The 27,555-nt window shown below is 39.4% G+C and overlaps 1 protein-coding gene across 1 annotated transcript in view; it reads right to left on the bottom strand.

Moving 5' to 3' along the window:
* The window catches only part of LOC124594350 (glycerol kinase-like), a 285,935-nt gene that overhangs the window by 120,228 nt on the left and 138,152 nt on the right, over window positions 1-27,555 (bottom strand). The window contains exon 8 of the mRNA XM_047132718.1: window positions 892-1,142. Within this exon, the coding sequence (XP_046988674.1) occupies window positions 892-1,142 (251 nt within the window). The remainder of the gene's footprint in view (window positions 1-891; window positions 1,143-27,555) is intronic.

Consider the following 27,555-nt stretch of genomic DNA (forward strand, 5'->3'; position numbering starts at 1 on the left):
GCCCTATTGGAAGACTGTAGGTTTTCTTCTCTCCCCAGGAAAGGATTTCCAAAGGATCCCACTTCTGACACCATTTTATAAGGTATTTGACTGGTCAGGATGATGGCAGGTGGGCGTGAGGGTCTTAGGGCGAGCCGGTGATCAGCATTTGAACACGGTCGAATAATTTACTTTAACTTTTATTAAAAACTCGTTACATACATACTAAGAAGCGGTCAGCATCCTCGCAGCCTACCAAATGCAATGCAGAAGCCCACTGTCTGACGACCCAGCAGGGTGTCTGATGACAACAGCCACCTGGCCGACAGAAAGACCCACTTTATTCTACGTTGCTAGCTGACTTGCGTGGGCAGCAACCCGGCAATGCGGAATCAGCGGTGACGGAAATATATGTACCGCACTGGAGGGTGAACGATCGCTTGCCTACTTCACCCGTTCCCTTACACTTTGCTGTATTATGGACAACATCATTGATTCAGTGAGCATTAAATTGGTAAATAGAAACTCCTCATTGCTCCCCAGACAGTATTATATTTCTTGTTAAGTTTTATAGGACACTCTCATTCCCAGTTTCTTTCTGATGTACTATTTATACACTGAATAACTCATTTACTTAATACATTTATGTTGGATAGTGACAGCAGAAAGTCAAATTTCCCTACATTATGTAACATTTTCTAGTTAAAAAGTGAAAAACTGGCACTACTTGGCAGAAGTGGGAAAAGGGGGGGGGGGGGGTGGAGAAGATTCAGAGGAAAAGGGGGGAGAAATAATGAAACCAGCCTACTGTTACTATTACATATGAAAGAATGCAAAAAACAATGTCTCTATATAAGGGCTGCAAGTCATATGATGTGCATTATAGTCACCAACGACAGTGAAAACACTTACCCACGTGCATCCTTTCGCCAGTATGGGGCATAAAGTCCTGAAAATGCTGGGACAAAATAAACTTCACTATGAGCTGCATCTACTGCTCTTTCTGAGTCTGAGACATTTTCCAAAAGTCTGATGTTATTTTTCAGCCAACGAAATGCAACACCTGCAATGGCAATGGCACCTTCCAAAGCATAAACAGGAGGTGAATTTTCACCCATACGGTATGCTACAGTTGTCAAAAGCCCATGATTTGACTGCACTGCCTGTAAATTTTACACATATTTTAATTGCAGAGAACTGTGAAGTAAGTGTTGTACTCACATGGTTTTCTTTTTCCATTTTGTGAATACTAAAGCTACTAATGAGGGAACATCTCTAACTTGACCTCTGTTTTAAGGAGAAAAAAGCACACTTGTCAGATATCAACCCCTGCAACTGAAACCCACATAATAATTTGGACCAGTACTCAGATAGTACACCATTACAGTCTTCTGAAAACACAGCTATTCAAGTTTTGCATTCACCATTTGTTTGTCAATTGCTCCACCCACCACTGCTGCTAATGCTCAAGTGTGAAATACTTACAGTGGAGTGAGTAAGAGGTATGTGAAATACAGTTTTGATGTTGGTAACATGCTCTGTTCACTGTGTCAAAGCACATGATTTGTAACCTGTCGCTGCTTCCAGAGATCTCTTTGTTTCAAATATTTTTATGTTGTGATACACAAATGTAGTGTAAACAAATGAAATGAATTAATGTGTCATTAAAGAAGTAGCATACTGACTTTCACTAATTAACATTGCTGGTACCTACTACTTTCTTTACAACATAAAGTGAAGTACAGCTGTAGAAAATGTGCTAGTCTTCAACGGGACTGGCATGATTAAATTATTAAATGAAAATCAGTAACGTCATTCACAACAATTCTATATCAATTCAAAAATATTGTTGAAATAATCCAAACAGATAAACTAACTAATTTTTGTATTGAATAATGTTTGTTCTCGAACAAGATTTCCAAACAAGTTAGGCAGATGCGTCCAACGTCCCCCTCCTCTTACCTCACCTTTAACATCACATGACTAGCAGAGCTCTAGTCCTCACTCCACTCTATACTATTTTGTGCTCTGTCATTAAGTGGCTGCAGAAGGGTGGTGCGAGTGACAAACAACCAGAGTGCATGAAAGTTTAAAAGTCGTACTATCTGAAGGCCGTAACTGCATGCTTTCAGAGTTATGGCCCAAGTTTTCCCATGAGATTGATTGCTGGGGCTAATATCTTGTAATTATGTTGTGTTCTCCTTAAAGTAAAAGGTCAGCTTGGTGATGTTTGCTCTTAAGTGCAATATCTACATCTAAATTATCTAATCCTTCCTGAAATACTTCATATTAGCTATTAATTTTGACTGAAATAAACAGTCATGCAACTGTTTTACAGTACTATTTTCTTTTTTATTAGGAATTTGCTGTGCCCATGAAACATTTTAATGCTATTGTAATGTAATCTAATTTACTTACATAAGAAAATCTGTAGATTATTGCTAATTAGAAACCACAATGAAGTATCTATAATACTATACATCTATAATATATACCTATAATCAATTTTACAAATTTATTATAAACCACACAGGAAGTTATGTGTTATTGAGGGAAAATGCCATTAAGAACTCTGGAGGAAACCGTTAAGCCTGAAAATAGACAGTGAGTTAATTTTTTCCCCCATTTCCTTGCTTATCAATGACAAGTAACTGTGTATGACACAAGACGCTACTCCTTTCTTATGATAATTCAGTTCTATTGCACAAGTACACTATGTGATCAAAAGTGTCTGAACACCAGGCTGAAAATGACATACAAGTTCATGACGCCCTCCATCGGTAATGCTGGAATTCAATATGGTGTTGGTCCACCCCTAGCCTTGATGATAGCTTTCACTCTTGCAGGCATACATTCAATAAGTTGCTGGAAGATTTCTTGGGGAATGGCAGCCCATTCTTCATGGAGCACTGCACTAAGGAGAGGTACTGATATCAGTCGGTGAGGCCTGGCACGGAGTCGGCGTGCCAAAACATCCCGAAGGTGTCTATGGGATTCAAGTCAGGACTCTGTGCAGGCCAGTCCATTACACAAATGTTATTGTTGTGTAACCACTTTGCCACAAGCCATGCATTATTAACAGATGCTCGATTGTGTTGAAAGCTGCAGTTGACATCCCTGAATTGTTATTCGACAGTGGTAAGCAAGAAGGTGCTTATAACATCAATGTAGGCCTGTGCTGTGATAGTGCCATGCAAAACAACAAGGGGTGTAAGCCCTTCCATGAAAAGCATGACTGCACCATAACACAACCACCTCCAACTTTTACTGTTGACACTACACATGCTTGCAGATGCCCTGCCATCAGATTGCCACATTGTGTACTGTGATTTGTCACTCCACACAACGTTTTTCTACTGTTCAATTGTCCAATGTTTATGCTCCTTACACCAAGCAGTGCATTTACCAGTGTGATGTGTGGCTTGTGAGCAACTGCTTGGCCATGAAATACAGGTTTTCTCACCTCCTGCTTAACTGTCATAGTACTTTTTTTTTTTATAAAACGATCATATGGCGCTAGTGGCCAGGGCACCTCACCTGGGGTTGCTCAGTACCTGGTGCAAGTTTTTCTATTTTATGAGATTTCAGTGACTTGTACATCAATACCCCTAGCAAAGAAAATCTCTGACCTGGCCAGGAATTGAAATCAGGACCCTGCAATCTAAAGACAGCAATACTAGCTGCTAGATCATGAGCGTGTGATGCAGTAGTATACAAGCAGATCAAAGATGAATGGGAAAACATTCTAGAGACAATACAGACCTCAAACAGCAAAATCAACTGACATAAATGGCTTTGACAAAGGGCAGAGTGTTATGACTAAACGCCTGGGAATGCTGGTTGGCTGGTCATGTGCTACAGTCACGAGCATCTTTGGAACATGATGAAATCATGGTGAAATCTGGAATAGATGACAAAGTATTAGACATACATGGTTCATCATTGAATGTTTAGGTCAGAGGCTTTCCCACTTTTTAGATGAGGATAGGTGGCAATCTGTGGCAGATTTGATGATGGAGTACAATTCTAGTGCAGACACATGTGGTCATTACACTTTGTTGACCATGAGGCTTTGCAGCTGATGGCCTCTATGTGTTCCACTGTTAACTCAATAAAATCATCAGTTAAAGCTGCAGTGGACATTGGATTATTAAGATTGAACCAAGCATCAACGGAAATGTGTGGCCTTGTTGAATGAATTACTTTTCCTTTGTGGTATAAGGTGTTGTTCCACCTCTTCCTTGCAATCAGATGAAAGAAGTTTGTGTAAAAACATTGTTCTGGTAGTTAGCATGCAGAGAATTTTCCACTGTGCCCATGGTGATTTGATTAATGTACACAGTTGTAGCGAGACATGTGAGCTCAGAACTCCACCAAAGCACAACACTGATTGAGCAGCTCCACCTGCTGTGGAGAGATCACTTATGCTTTAGCATCGTGGCTTGGACGTGTTTTGGAAGGCAGAGAACAAGAGATACTGTTTTCAGTGACAATACCCAAAAACAGTTTAAAGAAGATGAAGAGAAATTTCATTCCCTTCTCTTCTGATCTGAGACTCAGATTGAAGATGTTGTTCTGGTTATTAAGAGATTTGTTCACCATACCTTTTAATTGTTACATAAAAGCAACAAAATACAGAGGAGTTCTTTAAACAGTAGTTATGTCACTTCACAGCAAATTGGCATAGATGTGACCGCTCTTACTGCCCTCAACCCTCTGCAGCTGGGTAAGATATCACCTGGTATAACAAGTGGCACTGCGCAGCAGATCCACAGCTTCAAGAAACTATGAGAAGGCAACTTAAGGAAATGAGTTATCACGAAATTCATCAGAGTGACAGATCAATAGTGAAGTTGTGGCTGAGTTACAACCCATTGCATGAGTCGTAAACTTCACTTATTATATGATGATAAAGGTTGTATGCAGGTACATCATCCAGGTGAGTGGCTGTTCACAACCTGCTCCATATCATGAAGGTCTATGTCAAGCAGCTTTAAACTCTCTTGGGGTCACCCACTTTTAGTCGTCCATAATGTTCCATGAATTTATATCTAAACATATTTCCTTTACGTAACACATTTTATACATTTTGTAATTTATTTTTTGTGATTCTTTATACTGATAATCAAACATAATTAATAAAAATCATTTGTCCCTACAGTAGCTAAATATAAATTAAACAAAAGTCACTCACCAAATAGTGGAGGTGCTGAGTCGAAGATAGGCACAATAAAAAGATTGTCACAAATGAAGCTTTTGGCCACTAAGCCCTTTATCAAAAATAGATCACACACACACACACCCACCCACCCCCCCACACACACACACACACACACATGCAAACGCAACTCATACACACATGACTGCAGTCTCAGGCAACAAGGCCACACTGCAAGCAGCATCACCAATGCATGATGGGAGTGGTGACTGGGTGGGGGAAAGGAAAAGGCTGGGGTGGGGAGGGGGGGGGGATAGTAGGGTAAGGGTGGAAGACAGTGAAGTGCTGTAGGTTAAGCGAAGGGCAGGCGAGGGTGAGGAGGGGGAGGGGGAGGGTATCAGAAAAGGACGGAAGTAAAAAGACTGGACGCAATGGTGGATTGAGGACTGGGTAGTGCTGGAATGGAAGCAGGGAAGGGGCTGGATGGGTGAGAACAATGACTAATGAAGATTGAGGCCAGGAGGATTACAGGAATATAGGATATATTGCAGGGAGACTTCCCACCTGTGCCATTCAGAAAAGCTGTTGTTGGCGGGAAGGATTCATATGGCACAGGCTGTGAAGCAGTCACTGAAACGAAGAATCTTGTATTGGGCATTGTGCTTAGCAACAATGTGGTCCAATTGTTTTTTTGTCACAGTTTGCCAGTGGCCATTCATGCAGACACACAGCTTGTTAGTTGTCATGCCCACAGAGAATGGAGCACAGTGGTTGCAGCTTAGCTTGTAGATTACATGACTGGTTTCACAGGTAGTCCTGCCTTTGATGGGATAGGTGATGTTTGTGACCGGACTGGAGTAAGTGGTGGTGGCAGGATGTATGGGACAGGTCTTGTATCTAATTCTATTACAGGGATATGAGCCACAAGGTAAGGGGTTGGGAGCAGGGGTTGGTTAGAGATGGATGAGTATATTGTGTAGGTTTGGTGGACGGCAGTGGCAGGGGTTGGAAGGATGGTGGCAAGACATTTCTCATTTCAGGGCATGATGAGAGGTAGTCGAAATCCTGGTGAAGAATACAATTCAGTTGCACCACTTCTGGGTGGTACTGAGTTACAAAGGGAATACTCCTCTGTGACTAGACTGTGACTTTGGGAAGTGGTGGAAGACTAGAAAGAAAAGGCATGGGATATTTGTTTTTGTACAAAGTTGGAAGGAAAATTATGGCCTGTGAAGGCATCAGTGAGAAGCTCAGCATTGGGGATGTTAGTGTAAAAGGAGGTGGCATCAATAGTGATGAGCAGGGCTCCATGTAGTAAAGGGACAGGAACTGTGGAGTGCTGATGGAGAAAATGGTTGGTGTCTTTTATATAGGATGGTAGGTGGGTAATAGGTTGAAAGTATTGGTCTACGAGAGGAGAAATTCTCTCAGTGGGGCACAGTAAATGGCTACAATGGGGCATCCTGGGTTGTTGGGTTAATAGACTTTGGAAGCGTATAGAAGGTAGGAGTGCAGGGAGTGGTAGCAGTGAGCAGAGACACGGGCTCTGGGGAGAGGTTCTGGGATGGGCCTAAGGATTTGAGGAGTGACTGGAGATCCTGCTGGATTTCTGGAATAATGTCACTGTGGCAAGGTTTGTAGGTGGAAGTATCTGACATCTCCCAAAGTCCTTCTGCCAGGTAATCCTTGTGGTTCAAACCAAAAGTGGTGGAACCTTTGTACGCAGGTAGGATTATAAGGTCGGGATCGTTTTCGGATGGTGGACTGTGGTTCTTTCTGTGGATGCAAGGTTAGTTTGCATGTTGAGGGATTTGAGGTTAGATAAGGTTCGAGGTTAAGATATTCTGGAAAGCTAGCATTGGGTTATTTGGGGGCCAGTGGGGGTGGATCATGGTTGGATGGAGGAGTGAAGTGAGATAGGCAGGGTTCAACATTGGTCTTTAGTTGAGTCTGATTGGTAGGTTTGGTGGCGAAAAAGTGTTTCCACTGTAGGGACTGGAGGAAGGAGAGAAGGTCTTCAACAAGTCCAGCATGGTTGAATTTGGGAGTGGGAAAACGGTGAGGCCTCTGGAAAGGACTGATATTTCTGTGGGGCTAAGGCTTCTAGAGGAAAGGTTCATGACTGTTTCATGGGCCTGTTTGGTTCTGTATTCTGTGTGGTGGTGGGAGGGAGTTTTGGAGGGTCGGGTAAATGTAGTAGTCTGCGAGGCAGGGTTTGTCAGCTATGAGGAGACACGGTTGAGGTTTGGAGGTTGTTGTGGAGGTTGTGGACAGTGGTGCTCCAACACGGGAATACAAAGTCAGCAGGGTGGAGAGCTTTTTGAGGTGGCATTGTGCATATTTTTCTAGTTGCTGCAGGGCAAGAGTTTCAATGTGTGTTATGGGTTCCAGGAATTTGGGATTGTATAGCAGGAGAATTTTGCAGATGGAGTCACACCATTTTCAACTATCACTATTGTTGCTCTCTCTCAGATTTCATCTTGTTTCCCTCTTTTGCATCTGTTTCAACCTTATCATGATTTTTCACATGTATTTGGGTGTATTTCTGCAGACGCTTGGTATATTTCGAGAGGGATCGCTCGTCACTGCAGTTGCAATGGCCATGGGTGCTAGCCTGTGTGGAAGGGACTTCTTGGAATCGAATGGGTGGCAGCTGTCAAAGTGGAGATATTGCTGGTGGTTAGTAGGTTTGATATGGACAGAGGTAATTTTTTGCATTTTTCACCACCAACGCCCATTACCTTTTTGCTATTGAACACTAGCTTTCCCAATTACTGATGGATTCCAAACCAACAACCTACTTCATAGTCACCATGAACAACTCGCTGACAATTATTTCTTCTTTGAAGGCATTACCTACAAACAAATCCAGGGTACTGCTATGGGCACCCATATGGTACCATCCTATGCCAACCTGTTCATGGGCGATCTTGGAATCCTTCCTAAACGTTCAGAATCCTAAGCCCCTCATTTGGTTCAGATTCACTGACAACATCTTTGCAATCTGGTCCGAAGGTGAGGACACCCTATCCAAATGCCTGCAGAACCTTAACCATTTCTCCCCCATTTGCTTCACCTGATCCTACTCAACCTTACAAACCACCTTCCTAAATTCGACCTCCACCTCAAAGATGGCTACATCAGTGCCTCTGTCCATATCAAACCTACTAACCACCAGCAATACCTCCACTTTGACAGCTGCCACCCATTAGATTCCAAGAAGTCCCTTCCACACAGGCTAGCACCCATGGCCATTGCATCTGCAGTGATGAGCGATCCCTCTCGAAATATACCAAGCATCTCACTGATGCCTTCACAGACCATAATTATCCCCAACCTAGTACAAAAACAAATCTCCCATGCCTCATCTCCCAGTCTTTCACCACCTCCCAAAGTCCCACCATCCAGCTGCAGAGGACCATTCCCCTTGTAACTCAGTACCACCTAGGAGTGAGCAACTAAATTACAGTCTCCACCAAGTTTTTGATTACTTCCTGTTGTGCCCTGAAATGGGAAATGTCCTGCCCACCATCCTTCCTACCCCTCCCACAGTGGGATTCCTCCATTCACCAAACCTACAGAATACACTCAACCATATCTACACAACTCCTGCTCCCAACCACTTTCCTCATGGCTCCCTATAATAGAATTAAATGCAACACCTGTCCCATACATTCTTCCATCACCACCAACTCCAGTTCAGTCATATTACGTATCCCATCGAAGGCAGGGCTGCCTGTGAAACCAGTCATGTGATCTACAAGCTAAGCTACAACCACTATGCTGCATTCTATGTGGGCATGACAAACAACAAGCTGTCTGTCCACATGAACAGCCACTGAAAAACTGGCCAAAGAACAACTGGACCACAAGCACAACACGCAACACAACATTCTTTATTTCAATGATGCTTCACAGCCTGTGCCATATGGATCCTTCCCACCAACACCAGCTTTTCTGAATGGCGCAGATGGGAACTTTCCCTGCAGTATATCCTACATTCCTGTAACCCTCCTGGCCTCAACCTTCGCTAAGTCATTGTCCTCACCCATCTAGCCCCTTCCCTGTTTCCAGTCCAGCACTGCACAGCTCTCATTCCACCACTGCACCCAGTCTTTTTACTTCAGTCCTTTTCCACTACCCCCCTCCCACTGCCTACCCTCCATCTAACCTGCAGCACTTCACTGTCTGCCACCCTTATCCTATAACCCTTCCCCCCTCTCCTCTCCCCAGATGCCTCCTTACCCTCATCCAGTCACCACTCCCATCAAGCACTGGTGCTGCTGCTTGCAGTGTGGCCTCAGTCGCCTGAGACTGCAATCGTGTGGGTGAGTTGCATTTGTGTGTGTGTGTGTGTGTGTGTGTGTGTGTGTTTGTGTGTGCCCATCATCTATGTTTGACAAAGGGTTTACTGGCCGAAAGCTTTATTTGTGACAGTCTTTTTGTTGTGCCTGTCTGCAACTCAGCATCTCCATTATATGGTAAGTGGCAACTGTACTTTTCATAATATTGTTACATTCCATCCTGGAATTTTCCATTGTTTCATTAAATAAAAGGCAATATTTTGTGTATGTGTATGTGTGGGAGGAGGAGAGGGGGGGTGGTGGTTACATGAGGGGAGAGGGAATTACACTAAATTGTTGCTACTTATCTCCTATTGGTAATTCAGTTATTTTAATACATTGGTATTTTTAAAGCAAACAACTAAATCTGCAACAACAGAGGCTTATTTAAAATACAGGGTGCCCATAAAGCACTGCTATTGTTTCAAAAAACCATAACCTGGAAACTATTAGCAACAGAACATTGTAGGTCACTATAAAATGCTTAGCAGCTCTCAAAGTTTTTTTCCTATTATGAGAGAATTTCAGTGTGTGCCCTACTTGTTGCTCATAGAATATCAACGGTGATATTCGAGCTCTGCCCATGTATGCGTCAGCATTATTCCATGAGCAGTTTTGCTTTCTTCGTTGATATGTGCACAAAGGCTGTCAATGTCATTGACTGCTATCATACTATACTGAATTAGCTATATCAAATATTAAGCTTCAAGCCATCACAAATGAGTTCACATATGCTCTGTGGGTTTTTGGAGCTCCAAATTCTAATTTTGCGGCAATATGCATGTCTGTAAATGTGGAACATAGTTTTATCTATAAACAGGTACTTTTCAGGTGCTCATTGTCAGCATCTATGGAGTAAAGCATGGACCAGATGGTTACTTACCACAGAGGATGATCACTTGACTTCAGTGACTGGACCATTTGCACTTCATTATGAAATCAGTGTAACCAATTATGTGACATTTCATGAACAGTTGAACTTGCTTCTTGCAATTCACATGATGCACAATGAATTGACTTCTGGGTGCTGTGTTGAAATGCAGTGTGGACTCTGTCAATACATACTTGAGATGCAGTGGGAGATCCACTTTAAGTAAGGTTTTTGACAGTGTCTGTATCTTTAAAGTTTTTGGACCACCTTCATTATACTTGTTTTTGCTGTTGGTGCCCTCCCATACTTGCATCTGATAATTCTGCAGTACTGTTGTCACAGCTGTTAATTCCGCATACCAGATGAGACATTGTGCCTTCTCATGGTCTGTCACCATTTTGATGTTCTCCTAGTCAAATTAGAAACAAAGTAAAAAGGAAAAAAGTTGAGAGCTGCTAAACATTTTACAACAAAACATGATCTCTAAACTTTCCAAGTTATGATTTTTTGAAATGGCAGTGCAAATTTATGGACACCGAGTACACTACTACTTGTCATAAAACTTAACAAAAACTATTGCTACTTGCTAAGCATTTAGGAGGAATTTTAAATCCTTGAATTTAGATAATATGTAGCAGTGGTTAATGAAGGTTTTTATCATCACCATTAAAGACCAATAAGGAGTAAACACACTGAAATTTATTCCAAGATCCTTAAAGAGGCCTCAGCAAGATGTGCAGCTACCTTCTACACACTACATTATTATTATATGCTTCTATAGAATGACTATTTTATTTACTTTAGATGCAGTGTCTCAGAAAAAAAAACAATAACCAAACTGGGATGAAAAATATGCAAAATAAGCCAAGACTTTTGCCTTTAGATTAACAAAATCAGGATTCTTCTAAGAGTAAAACCTGTTGAAATGAGCTTCTTGACTGGTTTATTTATGTGTAGACTGTGCTTTATCTTGTTAACTATCTGGATCCTTAGGAATTTTCTGCACAGTGTTTCACTTAGATGTCTACTTCTGGTGTTAACAGGTGACTATAGTTTGTTTGAAATCACATCACTACTGAGTCTATGTGAAGTTAAGACTTCAACTGTCAGCTGTAAACCACTTGTAAAGTATTTCAGCTATTATCTGAATTGTTTTTTGGTAAGACTGACTTTGGACCCTTCAGTGTCACCAGCAAACATTACAGTTTTGAACTGTCCTTTAGTCATTGAAAGCTCGTTTATGAAGATTCAGGACAGGTGAGAATCCAGTATCAATCGAGCTCCAGCCCACAAGTTGTGGTCCTCATCCTGAGGTTAGTTTAGTTCCTGTGACATCATTTGCCAATGTTTCCCTCTGTTTCTGTTATGAAGACAAGACTCTCTAATATCCTGCTACACCACTGGTATGGAAACTGACTCAGAGGGTGGTGGTGATAGTACCTGCATAACAGATTGTTCTGCACATGGTATCTGTTGACTGTAGATATCACAGGAAACATAACACTTGGTGATAGCCTCCAGAATGCCACAGAAAATAAATACCAGAGTTGTCAGCTGGATTGGTAGTTTGCATCGTGTTGTTGAAGCACCAGGACGCTGGTTCACAAGTAGCACTGTTACATTGATTTCTGGACTTGGTTAATGATGTTTAAATTCTTATCTTATGTGTGTTGCATTGTTTATGATGATTGTGGCTGTATCCCTATAAAGTTCAGTCAATATAGTATTTTTGATTATTGACTTAAGTGACTATCTTGGTTTCCATATACCACATTGGTAACGGCAGTTGCCTACCTAGACTTTGTCAGGCCGTAATACAAAACATTCAGTCCATGAAAAAGGGATGATATTAATGTCATTACATTTTAATTTGACAAGTAGAGCTTTATGGTTCACACAATCAACACTTTGGCAAGCTCTTTTTGAAAATTTTTTGCCAAGTTGGAAGGTATGAAATAAGCGAACAATTAGAGGCAGTTTGCTTATCTCCAGTTTTATAAACTAGTATCACTATTGAATATTTAAGTCTTTCATGAAATATCTCATGAACCATTACTGATTACAAAGTAAAGCAAGGGTAGCCCTGTCAGTTCAGCACTTAATATTAATATTCACTCACACAAACACTATCATATCCTTCAGAATTACTAGTTTTTAGGAACCTGATCTGATTTGTAATTTCATTAGCTATCATATTTTTTAAACTATTGTCTGTTGGTGATACACACAGTGTCTGTTGAAGACAAATGAATATATCTCTATTTTGTTGTTTATTAATTGGTGCAATGTTTACTGTCACTGTAAGGGGATAATCATTAAATTAAGTGGCCCATGAGTTCTCTGTGTCATCATTTCTTCCACAGATATTCACTTGGGACTTAACTTCATTTAAAGCACTATTTTTGCTTGTTTATTGTTTAATAATACTCCACATTTTCTTTTCTTTGATCTTTAAGTGTTTTATTTTTTGAGTATAGTGTGTGAGGTTTGTTCTTTTAATAAGAAAGTGAAGGATTTTACTATTCTGTTTTCAGAGAGCTATCCCTTGCTAATATAAGATACTTTAAACCCATGATTTACCCAACTCTGGTGCCTGTTTTTATTTAATATTAGCTAACCTGACAATGCTTCACAATTGCTGAATATGTATGGGAACTGGATGTATGTCCTAATCACCTTCTTCTTCCTTTCTGAATCACCTCCTCCCCCTCTCTCTGCATCTCCTCCTCCCTCTCTCTCCATCCATCTCTTCCTTTGCCCTCTCTATTCTATGTCCATTCCCTGCCCCCCTTCCTTTGTCCATTTATTCCTCCACCTCCTTCTCATCTTGAGTCTTGTTTGTTGTTACTACAAAATTCGGATTCCATAGTCCATAGTCATATTTTAGTCATAAGCCGATGAGCCATAAACACAAAATTTTTGTTTTCTGAGAAAATTGACAGCAAGGAAGAAAGCAAAACATCACATTGATATGTATGCTGTTTTTGTATAAAAATATATATTTTTTTTAATAAAGTGATAAAGTTTCTCCTAGACAACATTTTCTGTTCCCTACAAAATTTTCTAATTTTGTGATGTGTAATAGGTAATGAATAGGAATTATTAACTCACAACAGTACTAAAAAATGGTTTATTCTACATAATTATGATTAATTGAACAAATGTTCCATGGAACATGAATTACCACACCCATTGAAGTTGATAACTTCTTTATTAATTCTCATAACAAAGGACACTAAGCTCAACAAAATGACAACTACAAATCATGCATTAATAAAAATTAAGAAAAAAAACAAAGTTATTCATATCACTTAATGAATCTGAAACATCTACGAGGCCTGTTTTTTAAGTAAGTACCGTTTTGAAATTAAAAAAAGACGTGCTAAGATATCTCAATAATTTTATTTTTACGTGAAAGCCTGTACCTTAATCTACTTTTCTACATAATTTCTGTCAATATTAAGGTCACTTGTCATAACGTTTACCAGTATTTGAATACCCTCCTCATAGAGGTCTGCCGCCTGACTTGTTAACCACTGCATCACCACTGTTTTGACTTCGCCATCGTCTTGCAGATGCTGACTGCCCAGGTGTTTCTTCAAGTGCAGGAACACATGGTAGTCACTGGGTGCAAGATCGGGGCTGTACGGAGGATGATATAGAGTCTCCCATCAAAATGATGTGATGAGGTCTTTGGTCTGATTTGCCACATGCGGATGGGCATTGTCTTGCAGCAAAATGATGCCCTTGCTCAACTTCCATGGACTGTTGCTTTGATTCTGGTGTGACATAGGCCACCCATGTTTCATCGCCCATAACCATTTTGCTTAAGAAATCATCACCGTTGTTGTGGTACCGTTCAAGGAAAGTCAATGCACTGTCTAAACATTTGGTTTTGTGCACATCCGTCAAAATTTTTGGTACCCAATGTGCGCACAATTTTTGGTAAGTCAAGTTCTCAGTCACAATGCCACACATAACACTACAAGAAACATTAGGAAAGTCAACCCACAAGAAGAAAATCATAAAGTGTCTGTTTCCTCTCACCTTATTGTCTACTTTCTGCACCAAACTTTCATTAATGACTGAAAGATGCTCACTCCGTTGTTCATCATGCACATTTGTGCGGCAATCTTTAAATGCTCTTACCCACTTTCTTACTCATAATTTTTTCTCCATAAACTGCACAGATCTCATGATGAATATTGATCGCTTTTAGGCCTTTAGCACTAAGAAATCTTATAACAGCCCGTACTTCACAGCCGACAGGACTCACAATTATCGGAGGCATCTTAAACACCCAGTACACAACGTAAACAAGGAAGAATCAGTCTGTAATGGCGTCAGTGCATAGATTAAGCTACATGCTTTCATGTAAAAATAAAATTATTGAGGCATCTTAGCATGTCTTTTTTTTCTTTAAAACGGTACTTACTTAAAAAACACACCTCGTACATTCAGAGGAGGTGCAAATCACTGTCACTGATGTTGCAATAACTATAGTAAAATTCAGCAAATCAAAATTGAAAAGACTTGTATAGTCAGTCAAATTTTGTTATTAAAAAGGCAGTGGACATTATACTACAACCACTTTGCATACTATTAAACTGGGACTTGTGAGTTATTCTTTTCCAGCCTGCTTAATGATAACATAGGTTGTCATTCTACATAAAAAGGAGACAAGTCACATGTTTATAACCACCATCCTATTTCTCTTGCCTCAATACTTTCACAAATAGTAGAAAATTGCATGTATCAACAAATACACAAACATTTCAAGTGCAATGGAACTCTGACAAATCCTCAGTATGGCTTCACGGAAAATTCATATACACTGAAAGCTGTTTAAAATGTACTCCCGACAATACTCAGTGTCTCTGAAGCAAAATCATTTTCTGGTGCCCTTCTAATTAACCTGAGCAAGGCATTTGACTCTTTGAGTAATCAGATTTTAGTAGATAAACTGAGGTGCTATGGCATTATAGGTATAGAACTCACTCTTATAGAATTGTATCTTGTCAATAAGACAAGGTGGTAAATTTTAATGAGATGTGACCTGGGTTTCTAGATGTTTCAAGAGGCATACCGCAATGTTCTGTGCTCAGATCCTTATTTATAATCCATATTAATGACCTACCTAGTACCATGGCATGTACCGGTAAACATGTTCTGAATGATGATGATACCACTTTCATTGCAACTGGAAATGACATAGAGGGCCTAAAGGAACAAAGCCAAGACAACGTAAAAATTTCTGTTATCTGGTTTAAAGACAATGAATTAACTGTAAACCCAAATAAAACTGAAAATGTAATTTTTTGTTCATGGAATACCAACAACAAACATTTGTCTAGGGAACACAATGGAAACTATTGGAATAAGATGGGTGCTCTTTAGATCAGTGTGGGTGCTTCTGGTAATCTGCCATGGAGGAAACCTTTTGACAGAAGCATTTAATTGTAAACTATGCTGTGCATGATGTAACAGGGAGAGAGGCCACTGCTTATCCACAGTGAGTACCTATTGCTGCATTCCATATCTATTTTATTTGTACTCTTGTAGAGAATATCATAAAGATAACTAGTCTTGTATTTTTCTGTCTTGTTCCACACATCTACCTTGCCTATTCTATTTAGAAATATTCCTAAGCAGCTGCCATAAGGGACAGAATTTCTCTACATTTCCACATGCAGGTTCTAACTCAATTTGTCCATAACTTTCACAGATTCCATAGATAGATTCAGGTAGTTTAATCTTTTGGTTTGGATGTTATTTCATTCTTTCACAAGAATTTTTCAAGTATAGCTAAGTGATTTTCAGTTCATACATCACATTATACAACTGTCATAAATATTGGGATGAATTCAGATTTGGCTATTTTAGAATGTTTTAATTACCTATCCACAGGCACCATCAGGAACCAACTGTTATACCACCATAATATTTCCTTTCGGTATCCCTTTTTGGTGCTCCATGATAAATAATACCAGGTACATGTCTTCAGCATATTCTAAATTCTTCTCTAGCAAAAACACTTTGTAATACTAATTACTTGTAGGGCTCCTTGTTTGTTCTTTGCTGGATTCACATCAATTGGCCTTATTATTACTCTTTTCAACATAACTTCACCTCTGCTTGATCTAGTGTCTGATCCAAAGCCTATTCAGTTAACTGTCCCTCCCAAACCCCTTCTTCGACTTCACTCACTTTATTATTGAAACTGATTACAGTTCTGAGTCTTACATCTTCAAACCACTGAATGCATTCAGTTTCCACTTGTCCCATGGGAGTTGGTGATTCACCTACTGTCAGATTTAGCATCCCAAACTTTTCATCCATACAGTTACTAATTGCTTATAATCTTAACTCTGTTTTTCAGCCTATAGAACATGAAATATCACAGAATCCAAATGTTAGTTGTTCATAGAGGTTTCATTTTCATTTACGGGCGAGAAATCAGAGTCATTGAGTTGACAATTAGAGTAAGTAACTTAACATCTCAATATATCCTTTACTCCTCTTTTAAACTATACCACCAAGTAGACTTTTAGTGGTTTCTCACTCAAACACTTACTAAAATTTCACCTGAAATTTTGTTTCTCCAATTTCTATTTCCCATCTCCACTTTTTAATGCTTGTCTCATAGTTATTTGATGGTTTAAAAACTTCTCTGTCTGTTTGCACAAGCAATGACTTTTCGTTTTGCCTTTGTGGCCCTTCACTACAGTCATTGATAGTAAAGAAGCTACCAATTACTGTCTGCAGTATTATTGTCTTTTTGATTGATATTCTAGACCCAGAAATAGTATGTAACTTTGTAAATACAAGCTCTATACAGGGCAAATATTCACACTGTTGCTAATGACCAGCAAATATAATACTGTACTGTGCTTTTGAAATGTCTGGCATCATAGTGACTTTGATATCTTACGTTTATGATAGTAAAATTTGTGCTCCCACACACTGATAAAATACAAGTGCAGAGGCATGTGTGATCCACTTTAGAAAGACCATAAATAATCCTTCCTTAATTCTGATATGGTTAACAAGCATTATAAGCAATGACAATAACTCCGCCACTGCCGGTCCCAAGCCCGGGGCCTCACCTCACAAGTGATGAGGAAGGAGGAGGGGGAGGAGTGACACCTCGTAAAAAAAATAAAAAATAAAAAAAATAAAAAAAAATAAAAAAAAAAAAAAACCTGGGTCCATCTGGCTCCGGATGGTAGCACACTGTGAGGGCCCCTGTATAGGGTTACATGCAAAGCCCCAAAATCCAGACACGTCTGTGTGGCAACCACTGGTACTCTGGTCAGCGTCTGTTGGCTCTGTGAGCTCGGCTGTAAGTTAATCTTCTGGAACTCAAAACTCCAGTCAAAATTATGTGAGATCCTTTGTGATTTCACCACCAATACCTCAACACAAACCAATAATCATGACAGAACAATGGGAAAGAATCCACTACCCTGGGCCCCAGTCAGTAAGACTGGGTAATAGACCTGGTCATCGGATTCCAGGGGATCAGGCATGTCATGAAGAGAAGAATCGGAGCCTCTCAAAAACCCTCAAGATGAAGAGAGTATTTTACATGGGAACACTCAACACCAACACACTACTGAGGCCAGGTAAACTGAAACAATTAACAAATGCCATGGATAAATACAACATCAAAGTTATGGCAATACAGGAAACACGATTTGCAGATGAGAACCACTTTGATTCTGAAAATTACAGAATATATAAGGGGAAACCAGCCATAACCATCCCAGGAAGAAATCTCAAACTCTTCGGAACTGGTTTTGTAGTACATAAATCGATACTGGACTCTGTAATAGATTTCACCTCAAAATCAGAAAAAATGTTGACACTCACGATAAGATCTGGAAACAAAGCCTATACATTAATCAATGGACATGCCCCCACAAACAATTATAACAAGAAGAACCCAGAGATGATAGAGGAATTCTCGGAAGATCTGGAAGAAACTACCAGCAAAATCCCCAAGAATCACATAAAAGCGTTACTAGGAGACTTCAATGCCCAGTTAGGCAAGCAAAGAAAATTCCGAGACAAGACAGGGAAACACACGGCCCACATGAGAACAAACAAAAATGGACAGAACTTGATAAACTTCTGCAGAAATTTTGATCTGAAAATCATGTCAACGCAGTTCCAGAAACCACACAGAAAACTTGTAACTTGGATATCCCCCAACCACGCTCTAGGAGAATTTCAGATAGACCACGTAGCAATATCCACAAAAAACACCAGAGAAATAATGAACGTAAGAACAAAGAAAGGAGTTTTTGAATCTGATCATCACCTTCCCCAAATTAAAGTAAAATTTATACCCAATAGACAAATCAAGAGACCCAACAGACCTTTCAGAACAGATCCAGAGTACCTACAAATAAACAAGAAAGAAATAATAGAAGAAATTACGAAAATCAATAGCAACAACTGGACAGAACTGTCAGAAAAAATAAAAGAACTGATAAAACTGGGGCAGCCACCGAGAAAAAGGAAACACCGATTGTGGAACATGACATGAGACAGGGCCATAGAAGACAGAATACAAGCCTGGAAAAAATTTAACAGCCATAAAACACAAGAAAAATGGGAGGACTTCAACAGGATACAGAAAAACACTTCAAAAATAATCTGAAGAGAAAAAAGAGGTTACAAAAACAGCAGGTTGAAGGTGATAGAAGAAGACTTCACCAGAAACAGCACACAAAATTTTTACAGAGTATTCCGAGAAAATATGACAGGATATCAGCCACCAAGCTTATGCTTCAAAAGACAAGATGGAACACTGGAGACAAATCCGAAGAAAAACTGTGAAATATTAGCCAAATACTTTGACATGTTACTTAACTGTGATAAACCAAAACAGAGATTACAGTTTACAAAACCAGAACCCAACAGGGACTCTGAACCCACAACATATGAAGAAATCGAGAAAATAATAAAATCATTGAAAAATAACAGAGCACCAGGTGAAGATGGACTGATTGCAGAAATCTGGAAATTAGACCATGAAAACATTACACCCAAAATTCATAGCATAATCAAAAACATCTGGGAAACAGAAAAGATACCAGAAGAATGGAAGTCAGCCCTAATACACCCCCTCCACAAGAAAGGAGACAAAACAGACACTAATAACTATAGAGGAATTTCGTTACTGCCGGTGGCATACAAAATTCTATCAAAAGCTCTGTTAAATCGCCTAGAACCTCAGATAGATCCACAGATCGGAGAATACCAAGGAGGGTTCAAGAAGGGAAGATCATGCAGTGAGCAGGTCTGGTGTCTGAGAACATTATTAACAACAAGAGAGTCCAGAAACACCACAGTAACATTTATTGATTTCAAGAAGGCTTACGATTCCATAGACAGAGAAACACTTTTTAATACACTAGAAGAAATGAAGGTAGACAATAAGACCAGAAAACTAATTCAGGAAACATTAACAAATACAAAGTCAAAAGTGAAGTTCATGGGCGAGATCTCAGAATCTTTCGAAATCAAGACAGGAGTGAGACAGGGAGATGCCCTGTCACCCATTTTATTTAACGCTGTTTTAGAGAAAATAATCAGGAGGTGGGACAAAGGAGTCAATGGGGTAAAGATGGGGAGAGAGAAAAATAGAACCGTCAACATAAAATGTCTGGCCTTTGCTGACGATATAGCCATCATTACAAATGACAGAAAAGAAGCCAGAGAAGCCCTAGAGATATTGCATGAAATCGCAGCCAGAACAGGACTACAAATATCATATGAAAAAACCCAGTACGTGGACACAAAATCTACAGACAGAAGCCCATTGATAACAAAGTACAGAAAGATAACACAAGTAGAAAGTTTCAAATACCTGGGAGAGATTATACAGAAAACAGGACTGAATTCAACAGCCAATGAAGAAAGGGTTACAAAACTACAAAAAGCATACAGACTTACATGGAACCATTACAATAAAAGAAATATTTCCATCAATGCCAAATTAAGACATTACAAAACAGTAGTCTTACCTGAGGCCTTGTATGCCTCAGAAACAACAGTAATCAGAGGAAGAACTAAAATCAAGGAAATGGAAAAGCAAGAGAGGAAAATTCTGAGAAAGATCTTTGGGCCAGTTCAGAGACAGGGGATCTGGATAAAGAAACCAACAAAGGAATTGTACAAACAGGCAGAGACAATTACAGACAATATCAGAAAAAGAAAGGCAAAATTCTATGGGCACATTAATAGGATGAATGAAAATAGGCTGACCAAGAAGATTTTTAACATAGTGGTGACGAATAAGGTGAAAACTAACTGGGTAAAGGAAACCATGGAAGACCTCAAAAATCTAAACATCTCTACAGAAGAAATATCAAACAGAGGAAAATACAGAGAAAAAATCAACAAACAGAAATTTGAAGAAACACCAAAAGAGAAGAAATCAGGAAAGAAGTGGACAGAAGAGAGGAAGAAGAAACACAGTGAATTTATGAGAGGTTTTTGGGAAGAGAAAAGAAAGAGACAGATAAAAGTGCCATGAATTTGAAATGTACCAATTTATGTACCATATTGTCATTGTGAATATTGATTGCGTTTTAACGCTCTCCTTAATGGGGAATTAATGATAATAATAATAATAATAAGCAATGACAATATGAAGGCCTCACTAGGATACTCAATATAAGACTAATACAAACATTATTGCACCCCTTGTTTCCGTAACCAGTACTATCTCGTGCCCAGAGACTCATTCTAGTCTGGTGCTCTGATGTGAGCATACATATTCATGAGGTTATGAGGCTGAGTATGAACAAAGGTTGGTGCCACTCAAGGCCAAATGATGTATGTCACAAAAATCAAAAATAGAACTCTTCAGTGATACTTAAAACAGATCCAGCCACGTTGGCTTCCTTCTGAAATCTCCCCCAGCCAAGGAGTAGTAGTATCAACAGCAACAGACCTGCTGATGGGCACCTAGGACAGCAGATATCAGTGCCACTGAACACAGCACAGTTATGAAGTATTACCAGTTTGTTTCTGTCTGCTTTTGCAGCAAATATCAACCATTCATTTGGTAGACAAATACTTTCATTAAACTGAAAGGAGACTATTACTGGGAGCGCCTGTTTACTGAAAAAGGAAGAAGATCAGTGTTTAACATCCATCATTAGAGACAGACCACAACCTCTAAATAAAGAAAGATGGGGAAGGAAATTGGCTATGTCCTTTTCAAATGAAGCATCATGACATTCACACTAAGTGACTTAAGGAAACTATGGTAAAATTAAACCTAGGTGGCAAGATGGGAATTTGAACAGCTGTCTTCTTGCATGACAGTCCAGTGTCACCTCACTCAGTAATTTTGTTGACCATTTAGTTGCTTATAATACTTGGCTCACAGACCCACAATTGCACCCCCCTGCCTCAGCTCATCTAGTGCATATGGTGTTGGGATATGATCTGTTTACTCTGACCATTCAATGATTTGTCATAATTTTCAAGATTTAGTACATGTCAGTTTAATCCAAATAGATAACATCTGTAGTCTCACAAAAGCCTAGAGAAACGATGTTCGAATCAGAGCCTCATACATCTCGAAAATCCTAAGACAACTGTGGTATAGTAGGTGTTCCACAGACTGCCTGCTAATAATAAGATCACCTGATAATGACTGATTAAAATTAACAACAAGCCACCTCATCTATGAGTAATATACCTATAAATAGTGGGTTTCCTGTTGATATTATTATTATTATTATTATTTCTTTCCTTTCTCAGACATTATGTCTGGTTAAAAACGGAAAGTGACGCAGACCTTGATCAAGCGTGACTTCCATTTAACTGTAAGGTATATGTTACATTGCATTTAGAAACTTTCGGGTAATTAAACATGTATCAATAATTACAGATTTCTGTAGTTGTATATATACGTTTGGATGTAGCTGTATTGCATTGATGTACTGGTGAATATTGTGTGGTATGACTCCTGTAGTTGATAGTATAATTGGTATAATGTCAACTTTATCTTGATGCCACATGTCCTTGACATCCTCAGCCAGTTGGATGTATTTTTCAATTTTTTTTCTCCTGTTATCTTCTGTATATTTGTTGTATTGGGTATGGATATTTCGATTAGTTGTGTTAATTTTTTCTTTTTATTGGTGAGTATGATGTCAGGTTTGTTATGTGGTGTTGCTTTATCTGTTATAATGGTTCTGTTCCAGTATAATTTGTATTCATCATTCTCCAGTACATTTTGTGGTGCGTACTTGTATGTGGGAATGTTTTGTTTTATTAGTTTATGTTGTATGGCAAGTTGTTGATGTATTATTTTTGCTACATTGTCATCTCTTCTGGTGTATTCTGTATTTGCTAGTACTGCACATCCACTTGTGATGTGATCTACTGTTTCTCTTTGTTGTTTGCAAAGTCTGCATTTATCTGTTGTGGTATTGGGATCTTTAATAATATGCTTGCTGTAATATCTGGTGTTTATTGTTTGATCCTGTATTGCTATCATGAATCCTTCCGTCTCACTGTATATGTTGCCTTTTCTTAGCCATGTGTTGGATGTGTCTTGATCGATGTGTGGCTGTGTTAGATGATACAGTTGCTTGCCATGTAGTGTTTTCTTTTTCCAATTTACTTTCTTCATATCTGTTGATGTTATGTGATCTAAAGTGTTGTAGAAGTGGTTATGAAATTGCAATGGTGTAGCCAATGTATTTATATGAGTGATTGCTTTGTGTATTTTGCTAGTTTCTGCTTGTTCTATAAATAATTTTCTTAAATTATTATTATTATTATTATTATTATTATTATTACTTAAGAATATCTTCTGTCTCATCCCTGTAATTCAGGTGTTTAAATACCGATCATGATTCTTCATAACAGATGATGTTCTACCAACACACCCAACCGTGGTCACTATCACTAAAAATTATTCAATAGTTTATGGTACTAAAGTAATGGTGGTATTGAGCATTCTCAGCTCAGGATCCCTTGATGCACTTTGTCCATAACCTGCCATTCTTGATTGATCCCTTTAGGGAGTAGAAGATATTGTTCAGCTGTTGTAGTCCAGTATGGTGTCTTCTGCCAATGATACAATCTCCATGTAGCTGCCTATTGATGGTGTCAGGTTTGACATAAAGATACATTGCTGGCTATTAAAATTACAAAACCATGCAGAGCTGCAAATAATGAAATTTTACTTACTGTCCATATACAGTATAAGAAGAAGAATATTTGATTAAATTGGTATGATGAGCTTCCATCTCTGACAGCAACAATGACTGTAACCCATCTGGGCATTGGATCAAACTAAGTTTGGATGATAGATATGGGTACATCACACCATGCTGCTTCAACTCTGTGCCACAGTTCATCAACTGCAGTGTCTGGTGAGAGGTAGCATGGGGCAGCCATGACCAGATGTTTTCAGTGGGTGAGAAATATAGAGAACACGTTTGTCAGGGTTACAGTTGATACTCTCTTTATCAAGGTAGATCAGGACAGCACCATGTAAGCCCTCCACTTGCTCACTTCCTTTAAATTACTCTTCTTGTCAATTACTGATTATTTCTTAGTTATATGATGACTGATTGGGTAGAGTTTATTAAGCACAATTGATTGTCATATCACTATTAGTTTACTATATCACTTGTTGGAACCAATTATCAAACTACAGTAACAAAATTATGCCATGAGATACAAATAAAACTTCAAGTTTCATGAATGCTTCAATCCTGGACAATGTTTCCTACTTGCAAATTACTGTTCAGTATCATCATGAAGATTTGCCCAACACATCTGGCACGGCCTCTGTGCTTTACATGTAACACTTGCTGTCCAAATTACCTGCTATGCAAACAAGAGGGGATTAAATTACCACATACCACCATGTCATATGTTGGGCTACGTCATGCTAAAAAATTCAATCTGGAAACATTTGCTCTGTTCAGAGTCTCCACACAGGGATACATCCATCTGGACGCTTACACAGAACTGAGACTCATCTGAAAATATGATGTGGTGGTGCAATGTTGCCATTGGCTGCACCACTGTGCACATTCCTTCCTCTGATGATCGGTCAAGGGAAGCCACATCAGTGGTAACTATGCTGACAGTCCATGACACTCCATCACACTGTCGAGGTCGACACTTTTCTTGTTGTAAACAAGCTTATTTCCTGACCCAGGGTACATGATGTATCTGTGTGATCCTGCATATTCACACAATCAAAATGTCTGTTCTACAGCATGGGACTATTTAGGTCCTGCATGGCACTGAGTATGACTATCTTGAAATTGTGATTCCATATTTGCACGATGGTGTGAGATTCCAATGAACATGAGAACAGTATCACAGAACAGTAAATCATGAACTTGACAGGTCACAGTCCTGGCACTGTTGATTTCTGATGCAAGTTGGTAGATGTTTCTTCTTTTGTGAGGCATTAGGTAATCTTCACACAAACAAACAACATTTGAGTGTGATTTCTGAATGAGAAAACACGACTCCTACCTACTTTGAGCAGTTTATTGGAGATACTAATCATTTGCAGATTGAAGCACATAGTACACTTCCGATCAGTTTGATGTTTGTTGGATGCCACCTTCATGGTGGTGCAATTTTAATCACCAACAGAGTACAAGTTGATGTGAGAAATTGTTTGTGGCTCCCAACAGATTTTTGCACAGCAGTTTATCATTTCAGCTGAGTAAGAAGAATGGACACTTGTCAGCTGAAATTACTGGTGGTGTGTTTAATGTAGATATGTCTTCGCACGGCTGTCATGAACAAATGCTGAGTGAAACAGTCTTTTAAGAAATGTTAAAAGTTGAAAAAAATACAGAATGTTTACCTTTTAACCCAGATTATAAAGATTCCACCTGTTAATCAAAAACAGACAATGGCTTTATGATTTTAAATACTAACAAAGAGATAGAGGGGCTGGCCAGTACTTACCTCAGCTCAGTACAGCCGATAGATACACATAAAACAGAACTGAAAATTTACGTTCCTAGCTTTCGGAACAAATGTTCCTTCATCGGGGAGGAGAGAGGGGAAAGAAAGGGAAGAAGGGAAAGGAGATTCAGTTACTCATAACTCAGGTTATGAAGCAACAGGGAAAGGAAAATAGGGAGGGTAGCAAGGATGGAGGCATGGTTGTCAGAGGGAAGCCAAAGATATTCTACTGTAAGTAGAATTATTCTATTATTCTGTAAGTAGCGCGTCTCTTGCGTGCCACTAGATGACGGGGGGTGGGGACAACGGAGTCAAGCGCCAACCCTTCCTTTCCCATTTCTTTCTTCTCTACTTCTTCTTCTTGGGCGAAGCCTTCGCCTTAGATGGCGTCGTCGCCTTCTTCGGGTGCGACGCCTTCGGCTTCTTCGTCGGAACCTTGGCAGCCTTCTTCGCCTTCGACGGCGACTCGGGCTTGGCCGGCTTGGCCGCAGCCGCCTTCTTCGCACCTGCGGGAGTGGCCGACGCCGCAGACGCCTTCTTGGTGGCGCCCGCCTTCCGACCAGTCTTTGGCTTCACTCTGACAACCATGCCTCCATCCTTGCTACCCTCCCTATTTTCCTTTACCCGTTGCTTCATAACCTGGGTTGCAAGTAACTGAATCTCCTTTCCCTTCTTCCCTTTCTTTCCCCTCTCTCCTCCCCAATGAAGGAACATTTGTTCCGAAAGCTAGGAACGTAAATTTTCAGTTCTGTTTTATGTGTATCTATTGGCTGTACTGAGCTGAGGTAAGTACTGGCCAGCCCCTCTATCTCTTTGTTAGTATTTGTTTCACATCTTTATATGAGATTTTCCATTAATCATTTAGATCAGCTTTATGATTTTAGGTAGATATAAAAAGATTATTCTTTGTGTTCCAAAGAAAGGTTAATGTGTAAGGGTGCCACATGAGTTCATTACATTAATATTTGTTCCATAGATCATGAGTACAACATTTCATGATGATATAGAATGTGTCAGTTTAGGATCATGTTTTTTATATACAATATAACTAAATCTAATTGATGAAATTAATGAATTAATGAAGCTTGCACAGGATAGAGTAGCATGGAGAGCTGCATCAAACCAGTCTCAGGACTGAAGACCACAACAACAACAACAACTAAATCTTTTTTTTTAATGCTGTTTGGTAAATGACGAAAGACTGTTGTGGCACTATAATTCACCCCTGTGCTAAAGTCAGATTTAACACAGAATAATGAAGATCATCCTTTCTTCTAATGTTGTAGCTTTGCACTTTGCTATTATTTTTGAATTGGGATGGGTTACTAGTAACGAATTCCATAAGTGAATATATGTAATGTGAAGGTACTGTGACTATCCCTAGTTCCTGAAATAAATGTCTGCAAGGTGATCTGGGGTGGGTTCCTGCTTTCATTCTGATTACACACTTCTGTGCAATGAATACTTTTTCCCTTAATGATGAATTAACCCAAAATAAACTGCCACATGAAAGCAGTGAATGAAAATAAGCACAGTAGGCTAATTTACTGATATGTTTATCATCAGAATTTGCAATAATTTTAATAGCAGAAGTAGCTGAATGCAAATGTTTCAATAGAACATCAATGTGTTGTTTCCAATTCAATTTCTCATCAATGCACACATCCAGAAATTTAGAATATTCTGCTTTGTCAACATATTTATATTCAAAGTCTATACTTATGCCATTGCCAGTGCCAATGGGAGTAATTAAATATGTTGGAAAGCTTTCCTCATGATAGGCAATGTTTTTTAAGATGCCAGAAACTTCTGTTAGGTGATTACAATGGTCTTGTATCATCTTTATGGTTCTGGCTGTAATGAATATCAGCATGTACTCTACTGATGAGTGGCCTGTCAAATCCAGTTTCAATATCTGGATTGGCACAAGTTGCTACACCCCAGGCTGCAAAATAGGAAAATCAAGGAGGAGGAACAGTCATGAGCTGTACATTGATTATAAAGATCCACCTGTCAGAAGAATAGCAAAATCAGCCAGACTAAGATGGGTGGGGGCATATGGCATGGATGAGTGATACAGAAGTAGGTAAAAGAAGGAAATTCAGGGGTCAAATGCAATGGGGTCAACTGACAAATGAAAAGATAGATTGATCCATGGAGTACCTTTAGAACATGGTTTGTAGGGGATGGAAATATGGATTGCCCAACATGGTAACTGATGGAAAACT

Source organism: Schistocerca americana, chromosome 2, assembly GCF_021461395.2.
Source record: "Schistocerca americana isolate TAMUIC-IGC-003095 chromosome 2, iqSchAmer2.1, whole genome shotgun sequence".
NCBI classification, from domain to species: Eukaryota; Metazoa; Arthropoda; class Insecta; order Orthoptera; family Acrididae; genus Schistocerca; species Schistocerca americana.